A 21,492-nucleotide genomic window follows, 5' to 3' on the forward strand; every position below is an offset into this window, starting at 1 on the left:
ATTTGATGTTTTATCTCGACGTTTCACAAATTGTATCGTGTGTGTATGTATGTGTGTACGTCGATTCACTTGTCAAAAAATCGCAGGCGAGAACGAAATCATGAAGAGTGTGTGTGTATGTGTTGTGCTGGTTGCGGTTGCGTTCCTCTGGCGGCTGTCAAATAAAGTCGAGTTCACATGGGCGATTTGTATTTGTTGGGTATCGTACGTTCTGGAAAATCTCACAAACACAAAAATTGAAAGAAAAAAAAAACTTTGGAATTTCGTAAAATCGGTAAATTTTAAAACATTTCGACGACGCATTTTTTTTCATTCGAAATTCGATGTCAAAAATTGGCATTTCCACAAAATATTTAACGAAAAATTGAGTGATGCCAATTCAAAAATAGTGCTGGGCCATTATATAACACTTGGGCTGTTGTGTGAAGTTGATTTCGCCGCCTGGCAAGAAACCGTGAGCTCACTGAGTGTGAGCGGTTGATGGTGATGGTATTGTCTCGCTCTCTCACGCGCGTCTCCATATACACAATGACAGACCTAACTACATTTGTACGGATACACAATGAGGCGACGGCCGATATGCAAGTGTATTGGTGCGTGTGAGCTGCTGCTTCTGCTGCTGCTGTTATAGCGCTGTAGCTGGCTACTATTGTTAATACATTTCATCTATTTGTTCTGCTTGCTGCTGTCATGCAGGTCAGTCATAATTCATATTTCGACGAGTCGTTTCGTAAGTGTAGTTAGTTAATCGTCACACACGCTCTGTCATTATTGTAAAACTTATTATGTCTCTCTAATTTCGTTTACTTGAATATTTAACCACAATAATAACAACAACAACAACAACAACAATAACAAAAGTAACAATAAACGAAATACAAAGAAAAAACTAAAGCAATCCGTCGGTATATATCTTACCTCCTCGCAAAAAAGAAGCAAAACGATAGAACGAAGCTGAAACAAAAATAATCCATCATTTTCCACGCAGCTACAATCATCAACTCGTTGCACCATCATATCCATTCTTGTGATTGAGAGAAAGGAAAGGAAAAACACACGCACGCGATTTTCATCGCGTTTCAACGACAATAAAAATATGTGCAAAGACAAAATCAAGTTAAATCATTTGAACTAAGCAGAAAATGACACAGTTGCAATCGAAAAGGATTTGTTGTGTTTTGATTTGATTGTGGTACTTGCGTGAGAGTGTACTTCATCTGCCGAACAACAAGAGGAAAACGAAGAAGAAGTGGACAGAGAACCGAGTAGAGAAAAAAAAGAAGAAGTGAGAACAAGAAACAAAGTGAATGCAAGAGATGAACACTTAAAAGATGAACAAATAAACAATGAATTTGAGCGCGCTCATTCTCGATTTGCTGAATGGGAAAATCCTTTGAAGATAGTCACAGAGCACGGGTTATGTGAATGAAATCGAATCGGTGGCATGTTGTGTGCGTGATTGAGCGAAGAAAAAACCGCGACGCGAAAACTAAACGTGTAACCTTTTTTTAAATAATTTTTGCGCGAGTAAAAAACCCGAAAAATAAACCAACAAATCAACAAACAGAATGCAAATCCTTTTGTTGTTTAGTGCAAATAAGAGGATAGCGTCATCATCGCCGAGGCTTTGAATTGCTTAGTTCCGTAGGAACCAAAAATATACACGTTCACACACACGAGAGAAAAAAACAACAAAATCCGGAAACGCTCTTCATCGAAAATAAGTACTGTAAAGTGTAATTATGCTGTCTGCCAGTTCATACGTGCGATTCAAACGTTGAATGTGTTTGACTTTAAGAAAAAATATACATAAATGTTCTCATCTTGCATCGAGTGAGTGTGTGTGTGTGTGTGTGTGTGAATTTTTATGAATTGAGTTTTATGTACCACATTTTCCGTGTAAATTAAGCCCATCGATATAGAAGACCCAAAACAAAAAATCCCAAGGACAAGCCAATGAGAAAATCTCTATGTCTCCAAATATAAACAACAACAACAACCGATCATTCCATGTTAAGAAGTGCGCCAATTGATATTATCGTAGAACAATCATAATTTTTAGGTGATAAAACGTCATTTTTTCTTTCCTGATAAAAGTGTGTGATTCAGCTACTCATCCTGATTCATCGAAACCACACACACACAAAAAAAGAAGCGGCAAAAGTCGTAATACACAAGTAACAAACAAAAAAAGAGAAGAAAACAAACAACAACAAAATCGTCTTTATTTCCTACACTTATTGTGCCACGGATTTTACATCATTAGTATTCCAGAGGCGGTTCAACTAATTGCATACATAAAACAACATTTATCAAATGTGAGTGTGCCATTTTTTTTCTTGTTTTTTCTTTCACTCTTCGAATAACAGACATTGCTGATGATATAGAACGGTTTGACCGATGTAAACATCACAAATTAAATTGTTTGATAAGTGACAAACTGAAACGATTGAACTGAAAAACATTCTAGCACACAGTATGCTAGAACAAGCAACCAACAAACAAATAGAGAGCGAAAAAAAGCAGTTGGTGGAAAATGACACAAAACAGAGATGCTTGATATCTCAATTGAAGAAAAATTGTGTATATCACGACGGTCGGAAAAGGTTCCAATTTGAACGACGAGCTGTAGTATCTTTACTGAAATCGGAAATGAGTAGCATTCATTATCGATAATCAGATATTGCTCGCAGGAATTGCTTGATAATAAAAAAAAGAGGCGACGTCGACGGCGACGACGGAAAAACGAAATGAACACAAGATTAAAGTGAATCGAAAAATAGGCACTGACATTTGTTAAGTGACAGTCAATGATACAATACGGCATTGCCAATTTCATGTTATATAGATTATATTGCTTATCTATTACAACGACGCACACCGACACATACACTTTCTCTCTATCTCATCTCATCTTAATTGGTATCTCGTTCTCACTTGTTCACATTCTGCCTTTGAATTTCGGAAATTTAGTTTGGTCACTCAGTCAATCTCGAATGAGTGAGAGATAATAGCGTAAGATGTAAACGAAAAAAGCCGAATTAGCCTCTATTTTGTTCTTCTTCTTCTTCTTCTTCTTCTTCTTCTTCTTCAACGATTTTTGTCGTTTACGAATTGATTACGGATAATGTGTGTGTGTATGTTTGTTATCGTTGAATGTGCCATCATCAGTTTTGAGAGCATGCCAATGACCACGGCTAATTAACGCCATACTTTGAATTCCTCATCATACAGAAATTGCTCTTTTTTCTTCTCAATTTGTGTGTGGTGTGCTTAGTCAACATCATCGAGGCAGCAGCGACTCAGTTTCGTATTTCATTCACAATTGTGTGCGTTCATCTATCGAGTGTTTGATGCGGTCGGTGAAATTGTGTGAGAAATAATCAAATGGTGTGTGAAAGAACCATGTGAGAAACAACGTTTATAATGTGTTGCTCCTTTGTCAGAGAGACTCTCACTCTCGCAGTCGCCATCCAGCAACAAAAGGCTACGCGAACAAAACGGGTGTACAAATTAGGGTGAAGACGAAAATGAACAACGAATAAGACAAATACATGCAATGCATTTTGGGTTAAATGCGTATATTTCGTGTAATTCATGTGTGTCTCTCTCTATATATCGATACGACCATTATTTTCCTTGAAAAAGAGTGATCCCGGTGTTTTCTCTCTGAAAATTTGTGTACGTACATGCATGTTTGTGGATATCGTTTTCATTTGTTTTATCGTATCCCATTCTCTTTCTCCCGTTCTTTCGGCGCTTGAATTGAATTTTCGATTGAAGATGATTAATGTTAATCATTGTCCAAGTCCCGTTCCCGTTCGAATTCGGCGAGCAAGAGTCAAAGCCGAGTGCGAGCTATTTGCTTGGAAACAACACATAAAGTCTATGAACAATGGTTGGAAATATGTCTGGCGACCTCACCCAATTTTATATCTTTGCACTACAGCACATGAGTGCTTATGAAACACATAAACGGCTCTCTCGTCACATATGAACACACATACACACCGAGTAAGACACAGTGAAGCGAGAGAAAGAAAGCAATGAAAAAAAAATGAAAAGTGGAAAATCATATGTGTAGAAATATATTACTGCTTGACTTGATCGTCCATATAAAATATTACGCGTGACAATCATTTTCTTTGCCACAATTGTTGATTAACATTTCATATTTCATTTAACTGTCAATTGGCACAAACATTTCGGTTCTCGTTTTTTTTTTCGGATAGTGTTTTTATGTGTCAAGCTGGAATGCAAGAGATGAAAATATGACTCATGACAAGGATCATATTGACCGCAAGAAAAAATGATGGTGTGTGTCTTGTTACAATTACTGCAATTCAAAAGCAACAGAAAACACATCATCGTTTTCTGGTTTGTTTGTATGATTGAACGGGAATGAGTTATGTGTTGAGACTTTTGACCTGAAAAACGCATTTAACACCAATTTACGACAGGGAGAGAGAGAGAGAGATGTCGAGAAAAAACAACATTTCTGTCACTCATAGTGGCATATCGTGTGCTGAGTCGCTCATTCATGGCTGTCCTTTCGACTGAATCGAAGATTATGTGTGTGATTCATCATATTCATATACATATATTGGATATAAATTCCTTTTTTGGTTGGAGTTTATCCACGCACACCGCTAGTTTCTATGCGATATTCACATATGCATGGGCACCTAAGTAGCAGTAGCACGCGATATTTGTGCTCTATCGCTGTACATTTTTCTCTCTGTGTGTGTGTCCCTCTCTTTCGATATTCTCTCTATTGCTCATGTGTACTGTTGGTTATAAATATGTATGGGGCGTTTACCATGTATACTATATCGCGCGACATACAAACATCTAGTGTTGTATATGCATTCACACGGAATGTGGTCAAACACCGTCATACGAGAATTTGCCCGAAATAAAAGAAGAAGAAGAAAACACACACACACAGAGAGAGAGAGAGAGAGAGAGAGAGAGAGAGTTTGGCATGAATAATGCAAGCTTCGGCGTGTATGTGTGTGTTTGATTCGCGCGCGCGTTCGCTCGATTTCATGTTATATGAACTTTGATTGGTCGTCATACGTTTTTCGCATTCATTTGATTTCGTTTCGATTCATTACGATGCGGACATGACGCAGACCAGAAAACCCGAACATCAACAACAATCAGCATACATTTCGAAATTTGTTTACGATCAATATAAGAGATTACTATGATTCGATATCGAACCAAACATTCATCCCACGTTCCAAATTGATGATCAATTAGCAACAATTCAATTTATTCAAATGCACGCATTCCATTCGAATCGATTCATCTATTCATAAAAAAAAAATCCAATTCATTCGCAATGAATCAGCGAAATATAATTCGAAACATCTTTTGTGCGCACCAAACATTTCACATAGCTCTACGCAAAGTGTCTATCTCTCGCTCGTTTTATCGTAGCATAGGAAAAGTGCTAATTAAACAAACAGAGCATTTTGTGTAAATATTTTGAGATGGGAAATCGTATTTGTAAATGTAAGCAAACACCATAGAACCAGAATAGAAAATGAAACGCATCGCATCGCATCACATTGGCGTCGGCCGTGTTCACAACACGAGAGACACGGTCTTATTTTATGCTCACAAGGTGAAGTTAAACTTTTTCGCCTACAATGTCAATGCTAAACGCATTACACGCAAATATTTGCACTTGAACTATATGCGAAGCGTGAGTAATATGCACATTTGTGTAATCATAAGGTGCGAAAAAGAAGTAGTAAACGTTTATATAAAGCATTAAAAAAACAACATGTTTTTTTCTTAGATTAAAACTCGAAGCAAATGGAATATTCATCGATTTTCTGGCATAATTCAAATATGAGCGAATTAATTGAATTTTATCAGGCATATCGGATGGCTGTATCGAACATTCGGGTCATGACATGTGGTTTATATCATACACACACGTATGAGCAACAGTAAACCCAATAGTCGTGACGTCGATTCAGTTTGTTTAGTGGTCAAACTCAATCAACGTGGTCCAAAAATAGCCTGCATTTGATTAATTTATATTCCAGATATTCGAATAGCCGACTCTCGATAGTTTAGCACGTTAGTTTGCCACCAAGCAAACTATAAATACTGCGCGTATTCATATGCCATCGACGATGATGATGATGCCGATGACGAACGTGCAAATAAATGGTTTTGCGCCAATTTGACCATATCAACAAAACATATGCCCGATTCATATTCGATGCATAGTCGAATAGAAATGGATGTGTACACATTCATTATTTACACTCTCATTTTTAACATACTCACCAAAATGTATATTGGCCAACCCATTCACCATTCGCAATTTGAAACGATTTGCGCACAGAGCGACAGTCTCGCTCTGTCTACCTATTTCTTTCTCTCTCTCTCTTGCTTACGCACCAATTTTCAAGAATATTTCGATCCATTGAATTCAAGCAAACATATAAATATTAGATGATGGAGTTTCAATGCGATGTGTATTCGGATTTCCATTAAACATACATAGAAAAAAGAGCGTGAGGAAAGGGGAGAGAGAGAGATTGAGATTTGGTGTGAATGTGCGAATAATCCATTGCTTATTTGATACGCTTACATTTTTTACCCGTACAATTCCGTGTCATTATTGCGCAATGTTCCACATTTGATATATATACTTCAACACATATGCGTTTGTATCTCATCGTTTAAACGAAGTAAATGGGAAACAATCATAAAACGTGATAATAGTATTCGTGCATACGCAAATTGTTGAATTGAATACGGTCCATCGCCACTGCTGCTGCTGCCATCGTCGTCGATGTCACTCAATTCGGAATCTCAATTGAATCAAAACATAGTCAACCAAATACGCTCGTCGACCTCTGAATCAATCAATTTATCGAAATTGATTAATTTTTTTTGGCATGGTTGAACAATTGATGCTGTCTCTGCCGCCGCCGTTGCTGCCGTTGTCGCCATGTGCGAATCAAAATGAACTTTTATAATCTAAACATTTTTCGCGCGTCAATTGTAATTGGCCCACAGCAGATTTAACCAAATCAATCAATTAATGCGGCATTGCTTGTCTAATCAAACAAATCATTTTTACATGCATATAAAAAAACAACAAATATAGACATGCAGACATTCCAAGCGCTCTTCATTGAGTGAAATCAAGATTTTCACGAATAAATAATAAATTGATGAGATAAAAAAAAAATGTTTGCTTCGTGCGCGTACTCTTCGACCATGTCAACTCTTGATTGAACGAGGGACGCGCCAGTGCTTCCTATAGGAAAAAAAACTAATCATTTCCATTAATTGAATCAATTAAGCATTGGTTTGAGGTTACACACACTCACAATCGACAAAAGAATTTTATTAAACACATTTTTGCCGAGGATTTTTTTATTACTTTGTATATTTGTAACGATTTTCAGTTGATCGGCTTAATTGCTGTGGGCATATAATGAAATGAGGACATTTTATCAAGCCTTTGACTTTTGTCACCAGATAGACTAATGCGCGCGTGGTTGGATAGGCAAATCAAGAGACACAAATCCAGGGAAGAAATGGTCTCGAGTGCGTATTATCTCAAGTGGTGTTTCTTTTTGGTTGAACAAAAGATTACTTTGTCACAAATTCAAACTCATAAAAGCAAAAATCCATTCACACTCTTCAATCGCACTTACAATTGTTAATGCCAAAAAAAGCAGAACTCATTCTAATAAAATGAAATTGTTGTGTTCGTGTGTGCCATCGTTTCGTGTCATATACGGCTGTCGACGACAATAGATGGATAATTCAATTTTTTATTCTTGACATTCGTTTTTAACAAGAAAATTGCAAATTATACTAATGCGCGATGAAGAAGCAGAAAAGCAACAACAATAAACAACAGCAAACATTGACAACTGAACGTGAGCCACTGAATTTTAAAAGCATAAAATTAGTCATTTTTTCTGATCGTTCTAATAAACATTAGTTGTACAAAGGGCACTCTTTTGTTTATTCATTGTTTGTGTGTTTTTTTGTGTGATATTTTTACAATTTCTCGTTTATTTTATTTATTTTTATGGATGGGTCACATGTATGCACATTCTTTGAGTATGCGTTGGTGCTACTAAGCTAAATTATTACCCACTTTACAACGTATATTTTTTTGGTTTTTGTTCCATCCATTAAACCGCTTAATTGCATTTTGTCTCCATACTTTCCGTTGTTTCTGTGTACGGCTGTGCGCACATCTTCCCATTTACAACCGAATACATTCCATGCCTAAAAACAAAAACTGTTTAAGGCCATTAAATAGTTAATAGATTTGATTTTTCTGCTTCACTAGCGGCACACAATGAATCGACATTGTCGTTGAAATGGTTCTTTTAGCACCAGCAATCATAATTTTCAAGATGATTTCCTTGCTTCGCACAATGCAAGTCAGAATACGTGTTCTTGAAACGAGATGGATTTTGTCCGTTCTTCGTCTTTCCGTCAATTTGGTGCCATGCACCGCGCCCTTTTCCTTTCTTTTCTCATTACTTAATCACACGACCATGGTACGTAACATGATGTCCCCAATATCAAATGTTTTTTTTATTGATTAAATAGTTTGCGTTTGCAACTTTCGATTTCCTTCAACTGACGCCATCAAGACAGAGAGAGAGGCGTGAACATGTCACAAAATTATTAAAAAAACTACATATTTCTCCAGCTCAGTCCGATCGCTCATTAGAATTTTATAATAATTTGCCTTTTGGTATTGTGTGTGTTTGTGAGTATATGCATTTTATTGAACTAGGCTGAATGGCGCGCGCTGAATGAGAACGAGCGGCAGTTCGTGAGCTTTTCTGTAAATATTGATTTTATGACTTACATTGTGGGGCGTTCATTGGATTTTAATAATTCAATGCTAGAATATACTAATGCTAATGCTTTTCGTTTAACTCAGTTGCTCTATGCCACACTCTCTCTCTCTCTTTCTTTCGTTCGCTCGCTCTCGAAATGCCGTCAATTTTATTTCCGGCAACCAAAATGACTCGATTCAATTTCATCGTTTCGCGCGATACTTTAAATGCAAGCGTGCGCTCACGCGGCGTGTGCTCGCGCCAAAACCCAAATTCAAATTCGTACCCGAAAAAATATCAAGAAACGGAATCACGAAAACAAAGAGCAAAAAAATCAGTTTCATTAACCCTTTGACGACCAAAGCTGAACGGCTTGGAATTTTGCAATTCTGATAGCAGATTCGTGCTCAGCGACCCCAAAAACCTTAGTAAAAGTGTTATCAAAAATTAATTTTTTCAACTGAAAATATGAAAAAAATGATGGGACATATGTGTCCCATTGGTCGGTAACGGTAACTACCTTTGTATGGAAGAAAATATGTCTCCCATAAGAACTACGTGTAAAATCTTTTTCGTTTTTAAGATGTTCAGAATTGTTTGGAACCGAAAATGGTTTGAATTGTGCTTTGTTGTGCCCATTTAATCACGAATTTGATGATATTTTTGTAAATTTTGGTTTTTGAAAATTCGCGAATAATGGTCAAAATACAGGCAAACCAGTGGTAATTAGTTACCTTTACCGACCAATGGGACACATATGTCCCATCGCGCCAAAAGCAATAAAAATTTAAAAAAATATTTTTTTGGAGAAAAGTCGATTATTTTTAGAAAGTAACGGACATTCCGCACAACATTTCAAATTTTCAGCTTTAAAAGTTGCACCGTTCAAATTATATAGGGTTTGGCGCAACTTGAAAAAAAAGTCAAGATTTTTTGACTTTGAAGTGTTCTATTTGAGCACAGTGATGATAAATATCCAATATTATGGTACTTTCTGGTAGCTACATTCATTCTCTTTCAATAGAAACCAATTTTATCGAAATCGGTTTAAAAATGTGAAAATTATTGACGAAAAACAAAATGGGACATATGTGTCCCAAAGGTCGTCAAAGGGTTAATCACATGCTGACACATTCGCAGCACACGTGTGTCACGGTCCCAGATTTGTATGTAAGTTTGTGTGCTGCATCGTCGGCAGCTCACTACACTTACAGGCGACTGCAATTCTAACAAAAATAGCTTAACGACAATTATTTGTTTTGTTTTTTTCTTTTATTTCGGTGATTTTGTGTCTCGCTCTTCATCGCCGCCACATTCACATTTTCACAAGCAAACGCTTTAATTATTATTGTATTTGTAAGCGAATGGATGTTCATTTGAAAGTTCATTTCGGCATTTGGCGCATGTAAACACGAATGCATAAATACACACTACCCGATTTAGATCCCAAAACAGATTGTTTATTTCCTTAAAGCCTTACTCTACACTCTTCTATCTCGTGCGCTGTCTCCTTCGTTCGCTCGCTCGCTCTCATTCACATCGTGGTACAGTTTCCTTTGTTTTGGTTGTAGTTTTGTGCGAATTGCTAACATTTCAAGATCAAGATTTATTTTTGACATCAGCACCAATAATAAACAATAGCGCGCACTCAAAGGCGCATTTCTGCTTTAATTTGAAATTTCGACAATTTCCTGGGTCGCAAACAGAATTAAGAAGAGAGAGAGAAAAAAAACCACCGACAAAACCGAAGCTTGGTTTGCCTCAATACTTATGGGCCTGGGGTTTTGTATAATATGCGGCTAAAGAAAAACATAAACACACAACTGCTTACGAAATCTCAAAGCAAAGTTTGCATAAATTATGTAAAATAAGCAACTATAACACTGGATGGAATTCGATTGGCGACGACTATTCGATTGTTATTGTATTTGTCATGGAATCGATTGTGTTTGCTGGCGACATTAAATGTGTTGTCGATGTCTCGAAGCTCACGACAAATCCAATTGAAGCTATTAAATTGATAAAGATTGGTGCAGTTAATTCGAAGTAACCAATGAAATGAAAAAAAAAATTCGAATAAAAAGGTAAATCATGATATTTAAACGTGATCATGGCACAAAATCATAATGACACATTTGATATCTCTATACATGTGCTGGCTCTTGCGCGTCGCTGTTGCACACTTGGCGTGTGTGTTATTCGGTTATTTTTATGAATGGTATTCGATTCGGCCGAGCATGAGCCCAGTCAACGAGCGAGCGCATACATGTGATTTCACTATCTGTCGCCAGCGATTTGATTGCTTGTTGGAACACACGAAAACCGTGTGTGACTCTCGTGCGATCCACATTCTGCCGCTGTCAACAATATTCAAAGACCGTTTTATATTGATATAATGAGGAGCACTTTTGCTGCATACAAATGCTCTTCGATTCATGCCCATTCGAAATTATTTATTTCATTTGAATTTGTTAATAAAATCAAATACAAAGATTAAAAATGGTTTATGTAATGGCCGGAAATTTGTTTTATCTGCACACGATAGAGCGAGAGAGCGAGCTAGAGTGAAAAATAACGAGAGCGAGAAAGCGAAAATGGCAACGCATTTAAATAAACATATATAAAAGTAGTTCGATCAATAATCGACTATATTGAAGTGATTTTTGTGGCGTCTCCACTCGCATTTAACGTCCATTTTTAGAAGTTTACTTGTCGAAGTTCAAACACCAATGAAAACATATGGAAGTGGAGGGAGCGACGCCAAACTGCAGGAGGTTATTTTGATGCAAGTCCTGATTACATTCGAATCGCTTTTCGATTTCATTCTGATCGAATAAAATGACAACACACAAGTGCGCACACACTTATTTAACGCATCGCCAAAGTTGCGATAAAATCGATGTGTAATTATCAAACGCGTAGTCTAAATATAAATATAACGTATCGTTTTCATATTACTCATAATTAATGGCATTTGTAAGACTGTACAAAATAAGTAGCATTTTATGGCGCCAAATCACGTTGGCTATCATAAGCTGAGGCCAGCGGGCAAACACATATCAATTATGAATAGCGCTCGCGGCTGAAACCAAAAACGAACGACGACGATAAAAAGAACAACAATAACAAAACGTCAATTGCGTTGCAGAAATTCGAAAACAATGCAGTATTCGATATTCTAGACCAATTGCCCATCGTGCCGAACATACTGATCGATATGGATGATTCGTATATATGCACAACTACACACGTGCAAAGTGCCTGTTCGCTTGTCTGCCTGACCACAGACAAATAGAGATTCTACAATTGAGATTGTGTTTGATTGAGATATGAAAGTGCACTTATCGGAAATGACGCGTACGATGACAACTCCTCAAGGAATTCTGATTCGAAAATAAAATGATATTGATATTTTGGTGTGAATTCATCGTTGCGATGAATTTCAGCGCAGTACTTTTCTCTCTCTCTCTCTCTCTCTCTCTCTCTCTCTCTCTCTCTCTCCCTTCAAATTCATCATTCGATCGAATGGTGACAAATGTTTTCTCGATTTAGAAAAAAGAAGAAGAAAAAACAATGTGGTTGTTGATTAAATCAAGCAAAAAGAACAAGTGGAAGGCGTGCTACTTGTGCTGTGATTCATTCGAATGACTAAGAATTTTATTCAATTTTAAGTAGCTCAAACACAATAACAAAACCACAAAAGCACAAACTCCAAACTAACAATGTGTCTATTTGTTCTCGTTCCTCTTTGATACAGATTTCCGGTGGGGTTTTTACTCCTGCTTCTGCTGCGCCGCTGCTGCTGACTGATAACACGACAACGTATCGAGAGCTCAATCAACCGAACCGGTGTGAATAATTCGAATGCAAGGATATTGAAATTGAATGCAAACCAAAACGATGGACACATTGCAAGTCCATTCAGCATCATCGCAGAATCTATTGGGCGGTAGCAAACCATCAAGCCGTGCACCGTCTCCCTGTCGCTCCGACCAAAGTAAATAGTACAAATCCAACACAAATACACACACACACATACATACAGAGCACGAAATTTACCGTAAAAGTCCAGCCAAACGAGCGACAATAAAATACAGCACGCAAAACCACATTTATTTGCATTTTATTTCGTGCACATCGAGTGAGAGAGAGGCCGTCTTAAGCGCTCTCTGCATCTCTGTAGATTGGAATTTGAAAAAAGAGGAGAAGAAAAAACAAACGAAAATCGAAAGGAACATTTGAGACACGACAAACAAAATCACCTTGCAGCGACAACAATTTATTAAACGAGCACGAACACTTAATCCCCATCGCGCGCATATCGTAACAAACAGTGTTATTAGCTTGAATCGAAAGAAAACGGCAATTCTTCGGCACGGATCCCATATTTGAATTGCAAAAGTACCAAAAGTAAAATAGAATAACCAAAGCAAACGAGCCCAAGTGTTCAATCGTCCCCCGAGAAGAACTCTGACTGCGTGAAGTGCGACCGATCTCACCAATCTTCCATCTCTCACCATCGTCGCACCATTTGAATTTGTTGCTTTGTTTCTTTGCTATTTAAAATACATCACAGCCATAGCCATAGCCACCACCATCACCACCATCACCGTAGCCTTTTTGTAAACACAAAAAAAAAGAACGACAACACAGCGACCTTATTCGATCACGTATAAAGCTTCATCTGCGACCGATTGCGCCTTTGCAAAACAAAAAACAAACAAACACCTAGAAACAAATCAAAAATCACCTATAAAAAGTACTTGCTTTTTTTATTTTACCATTCAATATTTTAGTTGTTACTCTTGTTTGTAGCGTGTGTTTGTTCATTTTGTTTGTTCGTTGTGTTCTGTTTTTAAATTGATGAATCCTGTGGTATTTGTCCTTTTTGCCGTTGTTTGAGCATATTTTTCTGGTTAATTTTCATTTCGCTCTGTTTTGAGTGAGTATCTGTGTGTGTGCCTGTTCTGTTTGCCTTTTTTCTGTTCATCATCGTAGTGTACATGCTTTTTGTCGATGAATATTTTAAGCACATGTTGCGCGCTGCTATAGTTGGATAGTTGCGACCAAAATAATCATCTGATCTCACCTTTGAACTTTTCGAAATTATCTCGTTAATTTATTTTGCGTTGCGTCTAACATTTCATAGATTGTATCTCACTCACTCACTTACTCTCTGGCACACTCGCCATGTGGATATATGGGTTGGTTTCATTTCATTTCATTTATCTAATGAAGCGACTATTTTTCAAACTAATTGAGACTTGAGCACCACAATTTTTCAAGCATACTCATATGCACAGCATACTCTTTGGCTCTCCTCCACTCTCTTTCGCACTGCTATTTGCATCAACGGAAAATATGCTTATTCGGGAGTAGTGGCTGCTTTGGTGTGCGCTTTTTTTTCTGCCAAAGTGGTTTCATTTCGTTGTATTCACTTCACTTCCTATGCATCGCATCAAATATTTATTATCTGTGCATCATCAAGTTAGTTTCGTTTTGGCCCCCATACACTATAATTACACATTTTTGTTTTGCTTGCATTTTCTGTGAATAATAATCACTGCATATTTTGCATGAATATCCGCATTGAAGAAACCGAAAAAAATACAACATTTGACAGTTTGCGTTGAAAATTGTAGCGAATAGTTATTCGGGGAAATTGGTTTGGTCAGATTGCAAACTTAGAATATTGAATTGATTTCATTTCCCTCTGTTTCGTCTTTTCAATTCGCAATCAGTGCGGTACAATATTCGAAAATTATAACATTCTGCAAACTGGGGAATTTCGATTTGATTGTAGGTTATTCGAAATAAATTGCATGGATTTGACCGCGTAAACGTGGCTGTCCAGTTAGACACATGTGCATGACTTGTGAACAAAAAAAAAATGCATTTCTTTTCTGTGTGTGTGTGTGTCTGTTCGGAAAGAATCTAGAAAAATTGGAAATATCCAACGGTTGACTGAAAGCTTTGCAAAAAGTGCCCACAAATTACAAAAATCACTTTCCGTCAAACCGGATGTTTTTTTTTTAAATTTTTGTTTTCTGGTTGATTTCGTATGTATGCTCATGTATTTGGATTTCGCGTGAAATGGATTTCTAATGTCATATTTACTATTATTCACAGTGTCAAAAGATCGTGATAGCAATGACTCCGTATCAGGGAGTGGGCTAAGGTTTCGTAATCAAAGTCCATCAACGACAAATCGAAGGAGTCGCGATCGAGATCGTAGCACGAACGATAAGGGGACGTGGGAACGTGATGCGGACGCAAACACAATGCTAATCACAAATGAGGCGAGCATAACATCGCCAACCGTTGCTGGGAACAGTGCAACGACCGCAGTAGCCAACGTGGCTCCCACCGGCAGCGAACATAGCGATACCATGGATGATTCAAGACTCTCAGGTATCTAGCACTTTTGATTCAAGTCCGTGTTTTCGGGTTTAACAAATGAATCAGCTGTTATTTTTTTGGCTAGAAATCGATTTTTCATTGCCATTTCATTGATTTGATCTTTGGACAAATGAGAATGTTTTTGATTTTGTGTCAGAATTTAAGAAGGCATTTTCTCTTTATCTCATTTTCAGAGGAGCTGGGTTATCAATCGTTTGTACTTGATGAATTGGAGGGAAATACATCGACGATGGAGCGACGACATCATCACCATCATCATCGATCGAATAGCGGCCAGGCAATGGATCGTCTCAATACGAAAATCGCATGCACACGTGAATCAATACGAAAAGAACAAACGGCTCGAGATGAAAATGTGAACGAGTACCTGAAATTAGCAGCCAATACGGAAGCGGATAAGCAGCAATTGCATCGCATCAAAGCGGTCTTTGAGAAGAAAAACCAAAAAAGTGCGCACACAATATCTCAACTCCAGAAAAAGCTCGAGGTGTACAGTAAACGAGTGAAAGATCTTCAGATTCAACAGAATCAACGTCAAATTGGACATCGGCAACCGCGCGAAGTGTTACGAGATGTGGGTCAAGGTTTGAAGTAAGTTGTGTTGCAAATGTTTTGAAAATTGAAAAAAAAAAAAAACGTTCCCGAAACAAAACCGAAACAAATGGATTTGAACCGATCAAAAATGAATAATCACTTTCCGATCGATAGAAATGTCGGGGGCAATGTTCGAGACGGTATCACTGGACTTGGCGGTAGCCTGATGTCAAAGCCACGTGAATTCGCCCATCTCATTAAGAATAAATTCGGCAGCGCGGACAATATCAATCAACTATCATCAAGTAAGGAAATGTCAAACCAACCGCAATCATACGTTGTAGAAACTGCTTTGATTTTAATTAAAAACCGCACTAGCCAAAGCCTCTGCCATTGGTGTTTGACCGTAGAAAACGGGTCCAAATGCCAAATGGAGAGACCAAACAACAAACACCTAATCACAATGTTTTCATCAAAGCCAGTTGTTCGAAGCGTATAGAATTTCTAACATTCTATTCCACAACACACATCAGAGAAGAAAAAAATGTTTAATGAAAAGAAAAAAAAAACAATTCGAACACATGCCTTTGATGAATACATTCCAAATAGAGAGAAGCAAAACAACTCAATGGCTTTTTTTTTTCAAATAATTTGATCCATATTTTTCTTTTGTTGTAATTTATTTAAAATCGTAGCTAAAATGCATGACGTTGATATAACACATTGATTTCATTTCATAACCAGCATTCGTTTTTTTTTTCGTTTTTGGTTCAATACCAAAACTGATTGTGTGATTACCGAAGTCGTAAATGTGTACTTATTAATTTTTGATATGAAAGATAAGAACACGATTTGGTGATAAAAGCGATGTTTGATCGAACGTGAAGTATTGCACTCATCGCATGGTTAAAATGGTTGCACACCAGAGAAAGAGAGAAAAAGGGCAACATGTGTGTGTGAAAAGGGAAGTCACAATCAGAAAGAGCAAGAAAAGTAAAAGTTGATGTGAATGACATTCGACACGATGTGATTCAGAGCCCCATTTACTCATTCATTCAACTGACTCTCGGTCTCTGTCTCTCTCACGACACCGCGCCGCGCATTTCGTTAATCAATAATTCTACAAGTGTTAGCTCGTGGTCATGAACAAACAACCAATTTATTGCTTTTGAGACACATTTTTCTCGACATTGTCGCCATTGTTATCAGAATCCAGTCATACAGAGAGAGAGATACACAAATAATTGCTTCCTTCAGTTAATATTAATTAACCCGTGCAAGTACTTTTTAAGATCGGGTGAAATGTTACAATTGATTATTTATCGCTCTATTTTAAGACCGCGTTTATCATAGCATAGTTTTTGCAAGTATTTTCTGCATTTTTTCGTTTCATTTTCTTTTTGCCTTCCTTTGAGCTGGAAAAAAAAAACTTTAGAACTTTATCGATGCGAATGTCGTCAATTTTGAATGAGAAAAATGCCATTTTTAAATTTGAAAATCAAAAAATTGGACGCGCAAATATTTTGCATTGAAAAATTCAATTGAAGTAATTTTGTATACAAAAATTAATTTTTATCGATTAATTTCACATCAAATTTTTTCGTTCAAAAGAAGAGCCAAGAACTCGAACTTCGATTCCGTCCTCCATCCGATATTTTTTTGTTATTTATTTTTTTGAACGAGCATATCGCATACATACATTCTATCACATATCACATATGATTTCGACGAACGCTTACGATATTCCACACATATATACACACACACACACACACACACGAAGCGATTGAAACTGGCTGGCATTGGTTCAAAACCATTTCTCTAGCTCCGTCCGTATGTGTGTTCGTCTCCCTTTTGCACACCATCAAAGCACGCAGTAGTTGTAACAATTTGAATCGTAGTTTTCGGTGCACACGAGGAAATTGGAACGCAATGCGTTCTCTTTGAACTTTGTAACATGTACAGTGCAAGCAGCAAGTGGACACACAGCAGACAGTGATAACAACAGCAATAATAATAAAAACAAATGCTTTAGAAATGTAGAAATTGCTTCATAGTTATTGGAAACAAAGCCCTTAAAAAGGTCATAGGTTAGACCACCAAAGCATCTATTCACTTACACCTAACAAATTGACCTCCTGCATATCAGTGTAAAATAGAATCGATTCGAATACATTCGAAATTTCGTATTTTGTTTTGCATTAATTTTTTTTTTAATTTTTCGCCTCTTCTAGTACCTTCCCTCTCAAATCCATACCATCCCCACTCTATTCCATTCCACTACAAAAATTAGTCCGAATATATAATCAGTGTCGTGGTTGGGTATTTCAGTTAATTTGATTAACAAAGCCTTAACTAGAGTTGGTAATTAATAACAGCACCCGTTTAATTTCTGCAGAAACCAAAATAATCAATATCGTTGATTCATTTCGTTTCATTTCGCTTCGAAAACGAATCAATATCAATAAGCAAGAAGTATAACAAAGCTCACGGTGAACACACACGTTATAATCAACCAAATAAAAGCAAACCGAACAGAACAGAAAAGACGAACAGAAAATTACATAAAATACAAAAAAAAACAGTTTTTGATAGAAATAAATGACGAATTTCGTTCAATTTCCATGATTCCACGCTCATTTTTCTCTCGATCTCGCTCGCCAATATTATTGAATGGTAAATGAACATTGAACGAATCACACATAAACACCATATATATTCACATTTAGTGTTACTAAATAACAAAAATTGTCAGTTTAAATTAAGTGATTGATTTAGTGAGTTGGTCTCATCATCAAATGTCTTGAATGTAGAACCTAATTTGATTTTGATCTCGTATCTGGCTAGAGCTCGTGCTAATTTTCACACTTTAATTCCGTCCGGGGGAAGAAGAAAAAAAAATCCAAATGTTTGCTCTGTGTTTTCGATTTTCATTTTCCCAATGTAACACACATTCAACCATTATGCATTTTGGCTCAGATAAATAAAGAACAAATTGTTTTCATTATCTTTTTGGCATTCAATTGCACACATCAAATATTTTTGAGCTATCTCAATTGACTATTTTATTGTTGGGCTGCGGATGAAATTTGAACAAAGAAGATGTAAAAAAAAAACTACACTGTTTTTGGTTGTGTTTCGCGATTTGTGTTTTTCCCGGAGAATTGTTTTGTTTTAATAAAATATTGTCCAATTTTAATAAAAGCCTGGTACACAGATCCCGATTTGAATACACTGGATTTGACCGGTACACACAATAATCAAGCGCAAAATTCATCGCACCATCACCTTCATTCGTCGACGCTGGGCAACAACCATACAACGCCACACACTGGATCGTCAAATATTGCGGGGACAACGCACGCGGTGACTGCGACGCGGACCGGCAGTGGAAAATTCAGCAATGAAAACGACAGCGAATGCAGTAGTGTCACTAGTGATAGCATGCCAGGCGGGTAAGTACATTTCAATTGGTACATACACATTCGCTCACGCGTTCACTCACTCACTCACTTCACTCCAACTGAATCATTCTCTCTCTATCCATCTTCTGATTTTCGTTCATTTGGAACTGAGAATGTGAAGTTTTTGACACACTTTGTCATCGGAAACTCATCATGATTTTACATTCGATTTTCAGCTCTGGTAAAAGTCATTCGGGAACAACAAATCAACAAGATGCCTTCCTGCTAAAGGCCATTCTCACCGAAATGACGGACAGACAAGAGGAATGCGCCAAAATGAAAGAAGCCATCGAAAGACTTCAGGTTTGTTTTATTTTCATTGTTTTTTTTTCGTAACCAAATCGTTGTGTAATATAATAATGTGGATTTGGTTTTCGTTTGCATTGTTGCCTTTCGACAGAGTGTCCAAAAAGAATTCCAGGATGTTTCACGAGAACTGGAAAGCGAACGATATCGCGCCGAACGACTCGAGGAACAAGTGAACGATTTAACCGAACTTCATCAGGTAAATAAACCTTGTTTTAAGTTTAAAGTGAATGAAAAAGATAAATAGCCAATATTTTCAAAATCATCTAATTGAACGTGTTCCTAGTTAAATGTCGAAGAGTAGTGAATCGGAAATTGGATGGTTTGAACGTTGCACTTTCGAAAGACTCTTGTCCACTCTTTTGGGCAAAAAAAGATCGACTTTTTGTTGCTTTGAAATCAAAACCAAAAATATATTCAACTTTGAATAGAAAAACAGTTTGTGTTTTTAGTGTTGTCGCTTGTTTTTTCTTCATGAAATCCAAATTCAATTTTTTTTCCTTTTTTTTCCAGAATGAAATCGAAAATTTGAAGCAAGCGCTGGCAGATATGGAAGAAAAAGTGCAGTACCAGAGTGATGAGAGATTACGTGATGTAAATGAAGTGTTGGAAAATTGTCAAACCAGAGTAAGGCCAATCAAATAATGACTACGATTTTCTTATGCTTGCATTGCAATGCTAACTTGCTCTTTCGATCATATTTTTTGCAGATTTCAAAAATGGAACATTTATCGCAACAGCAATATGTGACCGTTGAAGGGATTGACAATTCAAATGCTCGTGCACTTATTGTTAAGCTAATAAATGTAGTATTGACTGTGTTACAAGTAGTTTTATTGCTGGTGGCCACTGCTGCCGGAATTATAATGCCATTTTTAAAGACTAGGTAAGTGTTGTTTACCATATGCACACGATGTGACCCATCTGTCATTTTGGGATAAACTCGAAGCTAATTCCACTTTAATTTTATTTTGTTGCAGATTGCGAGTTTTGACGACCGTTTTCTTCGTTTTTATTGCAATATTTGTGATTAGACAATGGCCAGATGTTAAGGATATCGGTTCGCATATGGTGCGACGGCTGAAAGAGACGCTGATTGTAAAGTAAATTTGTTCGCTTCACTTTTAGTGAGAAAAAAAAGAAGAAAATTGATATGAAACGAAGAGGCAAAAGTGGAGAGAAAGTTGAAAAAGAATATTATTGAAATATGAAACTAGCAATGAGGAGATAGAAAGAAAGAGCTAATCATTTGGCTTATAAAAATTAAGGGAAAAAAAATGTCATTAATTTTACTATTTTATTTAAGTGGCAACAGTAAAAGAAGAATGATTGAAGTGCAACTTTGTAGATGTTAGGCAATACAAAAACAAAATACGTACACAAGAATGAAATATAATAATAACAGAAAGAAAAAGAGGCAAACAATGATGATATTAACTGAAGATGCATAGGAATGCATGATGTGCATATTTTATTAATCTTCTTTTTCCTCCAAAAAAAAAATCTGTTCCGTTTTCGGTTCATATTGTTCGTTTAGTTTTTTTTTTCAATTCTTTTTTTAGGTACAAGTTGTAAAAAAAGCAAATCATAATGTATTGTTATACGAATAAAAAAACCACAACAACAAAAACACATTCAAACGATGACACACGGTCCAAAATCATTTATTGATTATCAAAAAGGAATCGTCGTTTTTTATCACAACATATTCTTTTCCACGTCCATGAAACGAAAAAAATCTTTCCTAGCCGATAAACGTAGAGGGTAAAATGCTTGATGAAATTGACTTGTTTTTTTTTTTGTAAATGAAAAAAGGACATATGATTCACTGAGAATAAAAGTAATTTATTAAATGTTCGCCAGTCTAACCGCAACACAAAACAGTCGCCGAACATAGCGAAACATAGTTCTGTTACTCGATC

General features: G+C 36.8%; 1 protein-coding gene across 4 annotated transcripts; it reads left to right on the forward strand.

Moving 5' to 3' along the window:
• Positions 1 to 168: 168 nt before the first annotated feature.
• LOC129577166 (transmembrane and coiled-coil domains protein 2) lies at positions 169 to 21,213 on the forward strand. Of its 4 annotated transcripts, none has more exons than XM_055463743.1 (11): positions 169 to 2,318; positions 12,604 to 13,605; positions 14,976 to 15,257; positions 15,440 to 15,857; positions 15,975 to 16,105; positions 19,006 to 19,255; positions 19,441 to 19,567; positions 19,665 to 19,769; positions 20,084 to 20,197; positions 20,281 to 20,456; positions 20,551 to 21,213. In XM_055463743.1, coding segments are annotated over exons 2-11 (1,731 nt in total). In that variant the 5' UTR covers positions 169 to 2,318; positions 12,604 to 13,604; the 3' UTR covers positions 20,678 to 21,213. The 4 variants fall into 4 exon arrangements, with proteins under 4 accessions (XP_055319718.1, XP_055319719.1, XP_055319716.1 ...); XM_055463744.1 differs by having other exon boundaries at positions 19,018 to 19,255; XM_055463741.1 differs by having other exon boundaries at positions 12,604 to 12,843.
• The last annotated feature ends 279 nt before the right edge of the window (positions 21,214 to 21,492 follow it).

The sequence above is a fragment of the Sitodiplosis mosellana genome, unplaced genomic scaffold, assembly GCF_009176505.1.
Source record: "Sitodiplosis mosellana isolate CC-2019 unplaced genomic scaffold, AAFC_SMos_1.0 Smas_scaffold_6197, whole genome shotgun sequence".
NCBI lineage: Eukaryota > Metazoa > Arthropoda > Insecta > Diptera > Cecidomyiidae > Sitodiplosis > Sitodiplosis mosellana.

Bases quoted from the DNA above. Each gene is read 5' to 3' on its own strand.
- LOC129577166 (XM_055463741.1), top strand. From the start codon at position 12,732: ATGCAAACCAAAACGATGGACACATTGCAAGTCCATTCAGCATCATCG. The intron at 16,106-19,005 runs GTAAGGAAATGT...TTTTAATAAAAG, and splicing joins TATCAATCAACTATCATCAA to CCTGGTACACAGATCCCGAT. The intron at 20,457-20,550 runs GTAAGTGTTGTT...ATTTTGTTGCAG, and splicing joins ATGCCATTTTTAAAGACTAG to ATTGCGAGTTTTGACGACCG.